The sequence below is a fragment of the Chiloscyllium plagiosum genome, chromosome 35, assembly GCF_004010195.1.
Source record: "Chiloscyllium plagiosum isolate BGI_BamShark_2017 chromosome 35, ASM401019v2, whole genome shotgun sequence".
NCBI classification, from domain to species: domain Eukaryota; kingdom Metazoa; phylum Chordata; class Chondrichthyes; order Orectolobiformes; family Hemiscylliidae; genus Chiloscyllium; species Chiloscyllium plagiosum.
In genome coordinates this window covers 18,357-21,676 of record NC_057744.1, presented here as the reverse complement: position 1 = coordinate 21,676, position 3,320 = coordinate 18,357, and the positions used below count along the sequence as shown (strand labels likewise).

The window sequence follows — 3,320 nt, the reverse complement described above, 5'->3', positions numbered from 1 at the left end:
ATAGCTCCTTGAAAGTGGAGTCACAGGTAGATAGGATAGTGAAGAAGGCGTTTGATATGCTTTCCTTTATTGGTCAGAGTATTGAGTACAGGAGTTGGGAGGTCATGTTGCGGCTGTACAGGACATTGGTTAGGCCACTGTTGGAATATTGCATGCAATTCTGGTCTCCTTCCTATCGGTAAGATGTTGTGAAACCTGAAAGGGTTCAGAAAAGATTTACAAGGATGTTGCCAGGATTGGAGGATATGAGCTATAGGGAGAGGCTGAACAGGCTGGGGCTGTTTTCCCTGGAGCATCAGAGGGTGAGGTTTATAGAGGTTTACAAAATCATGAGGAGCATGGATAGGATAAATAGACAAAATCTTTTCCCTCGCGTGGGGGAGTCCAGAACTAGAGGGCATAGGTTTAGAGTGAGAGGGGAAAGATATAAAAGATACCTAAGGGACAACTTTTTCATGCAGAGGGTGGTACGTGTATGGAATGAGCTGCCAGAGGAAGTGGTGGAGGCTGGTACAATTGCAACATTTAAGAGGCATCTGGATGAGTATATGAATAGGAAGGGTTTGGAGGGATATGGGCCGGGTGCTGGCAGGTGGGACTAGATTGGGTTAGGATATCTGGTCGGCATGGACGGGTTGGACCGAAGGGTCTGTTTTCATGCTGTATATCTCTATGACTCTAAATGTGGTCTTTTCTACATTGGAACACCGAGCGTAAACTTAGGGGACGGCTCACTGAGCATCTCAGCCAGACCTGCAGGAGCTGATCGGACCTCCCAGTCACCACCCTTTTCAATTCCCCTAACCACTCCCTTTCCAACATGACGCACCTTGGCTGCCTCCGTCGCCACAACAACCCAAACTGCGAATTGGAGGAAAAACACCTCACCTTCTGCCTGGGCGGCCTACAGCCTAACCTCCCTTACCATGCCCCAACTCCCTCGCTGATTTTACATAGAATCCCTACAGTGTGAAAACAGGCCGTTTGGCCCAACAAATCTACACCGACCCTCCAAAGAGTAACCCACCCAGATCCATACCCCTACCCTATTACTCAACATTTACCTCTGACTAATGCAGCTAATCTACACATCCCTGAACACTATGGACAATTTAGCATGGCCAATTCGCCTGACCTGCACATCTTTGGATTGTGGGAGGAAACCAGAGCACCCGGAGGAAACCTACATAGACCCGGGGAGAATGTGCAAAAACACCACATGGACATTATCTACCCTATCTAATCCTCTGATCATCTTGTATGTCTCTATCAAATCCCCTCTTAGCCTTCTTCTTTCCAATGAGAACAGACCCAAGTCTCTCAGCCTTCCCTCCAGACCAGGCAACATCCTGGTAAATCTCCTCTGAACCTTTTCCAATGCTTCCACATCCTTCCTGTAACGGGGCGACCAGAACTGTACACAATATTCCAAGTGTGGCCGCACCAGCATTTTGTAAAGTTGCAGCATGACATTACGTCTCCAGAACTCAATCCCTCTACGAATGAAACCTAACACACTGTATGCCGCCTTAACAGCGCTATCCACCTGGGTGGTAACTTTCAGGGATCCATGTACATAGGCTCCAAGATCCCTCTGCACATCCACTCTCCCAAGAATCTTTTCATTGACCCTGTACTCTGCCTTCCTGTTATTCTTCCCAAATTGAATCACCTCACATTTAGTTGCATTGAACTCCATTTGCCGCCTCTCAGCCCAATTTTGCAGTTTATCCAAGTCCCCCTGCAACCTGCAACATTCTTCCACACTGTCCACTACTCCACCGACTTTATTGTCATCAGCAAACTTACTAACCCATCAACCTATCCCTGCATCCAAGAAATTTATAAAAATGACAAACAGCAGTGTTCCAAAACAGATCCTTGTGGCACACCACTAGAAACCGAACTCCAGACTGAATATTTTCCATCAACCACCACTCACTGCCTTCTTACAGAAAGCTAGTTTCTAATCCAAATTGCTAAATCACCCTCAATCCCATGCCTCTGCATTTTCTCCAACAGCCTACCATGTGGAACCTTATCAAAGGCTTTACTGAAGTCCATGTATACCACATCAGCTGCCCTACCCTCATCTACATGCTTGGTCACCTTTTCAAAAAACTCAATGAGGTTTGAAACAGGTCATTTGAGCTGAAGGAGTTCTTGCTGACTGCTCTCTTCGGTGTGAACTAACAGTTCCAATCAAACCTACCCACCAGATTTCCACATTTGTTCAGCATCATTTTCCCACTCCATCTCCAGATTAATCCAGACTGTGACTGCGACTGTGTAACCTGCAGCAAACTGACTGAGTTGTTGTATAAATGATTCACACAAGATAAGGGTAATCAAAGAGGAGGGGTGGGGGTGGAGTCTGGGAGGTTTGGGGTGGGCATGTAAAATGGGCCCCGGGGTTGACTTTTTCTCTTTGGGTTCTGTTCAGGTATTGAACCTTCGATCTTCGAAGTGCTGGCAGTTGCCGAGGACGTGCCACACTGCCGGCTGAGTCGGGATCGCTGGAAAGGCTGTATCTGTCACTACTCCCTGTGTATCGAGTGGTACCCGTGCTTTCTGAAATACTGTCGCACAAAGGACTCTGCAGGCAAGACCAGCTCTTACAAGTGCGGCATCAAAAGCTGCCAGAAATGCTCCCATTTTGACTTCTATGTCCCACAGAAACAGCTGTGCCTGTGGGATGAAGATATTTAACCATCTCCGTCACCCACTTGCTGGGACCAGTTGAATTCTTGGAAAAATGGAGGCTGCAGTGTCAGTGTCTGAGATTTTGGGTTCAGGGACAGTATGGCTGTGTGTGGGACAAACAACATGGAATCAGATGGGACTGGTGTTCAGTGAGGGGATTCTGATATTTGCTCAGTCCCCACCCCTTTCCCCTTCCCCTTCCCCAGCTGGGCTAGGCACTGGAGTTCTTTGGGTTACTGGGTAAAAACAAGGACTGCAGATGCTGGAAACCAGAGTCTAGATTAGAGTGGTGCTGGAAAAGCACAGCAGTTCAGGCAGCATCCGAGGAGCAGGAAAATCCACCCTGCAGGCTCTCTGCCTCTATTCCTGATGAAGGGCTTTTGCCCGAAACGTCGATTTTCCTGCTCCTCGGATGCTGCCTGACCTGCTGTGCTTTTACAGCACCACTCTAATCTAGAATCTTCTTTGGGTTACTGGGTCAGTGGTTCCAGTTTGGGACATTACTACGCACCTTCCCAGTACAGACTGACTGAGTCCTGAATGGTTTCACTGTAGCTGAGGAAGGGCTGAGGATGGTGACTGTGCATTGGGAATTCTTACTAAGCGTCTATCATTAG

At 47.8% G+C, this 3,320-nt stretch overlaps 1 protein-coding gene across 1 annotated transcript in view; it reads left to right on the top strand.

Moving 5' to 3' along the window:
- Positions 1–3,015, top strand: part of LOC122540786 (out at first protein homolog) — a 22,445-nt gene extending 19,430 nt beyond the window's left edge. The window contains exon 5 of the mRNA XM_043677007.1: positions 2,444–3,015. Coding sequence (XP_043532942.1) covers positions 2,444–2,709 — 266 coding nt within the window. The 3' untranslated portion in view covers positions 2,710–3,015. The remainder of the gene's footprint in view (positions 1–2,443) is intronic.
- Positions 3,016–3,320: the final 305 nt, after the last annotated feature.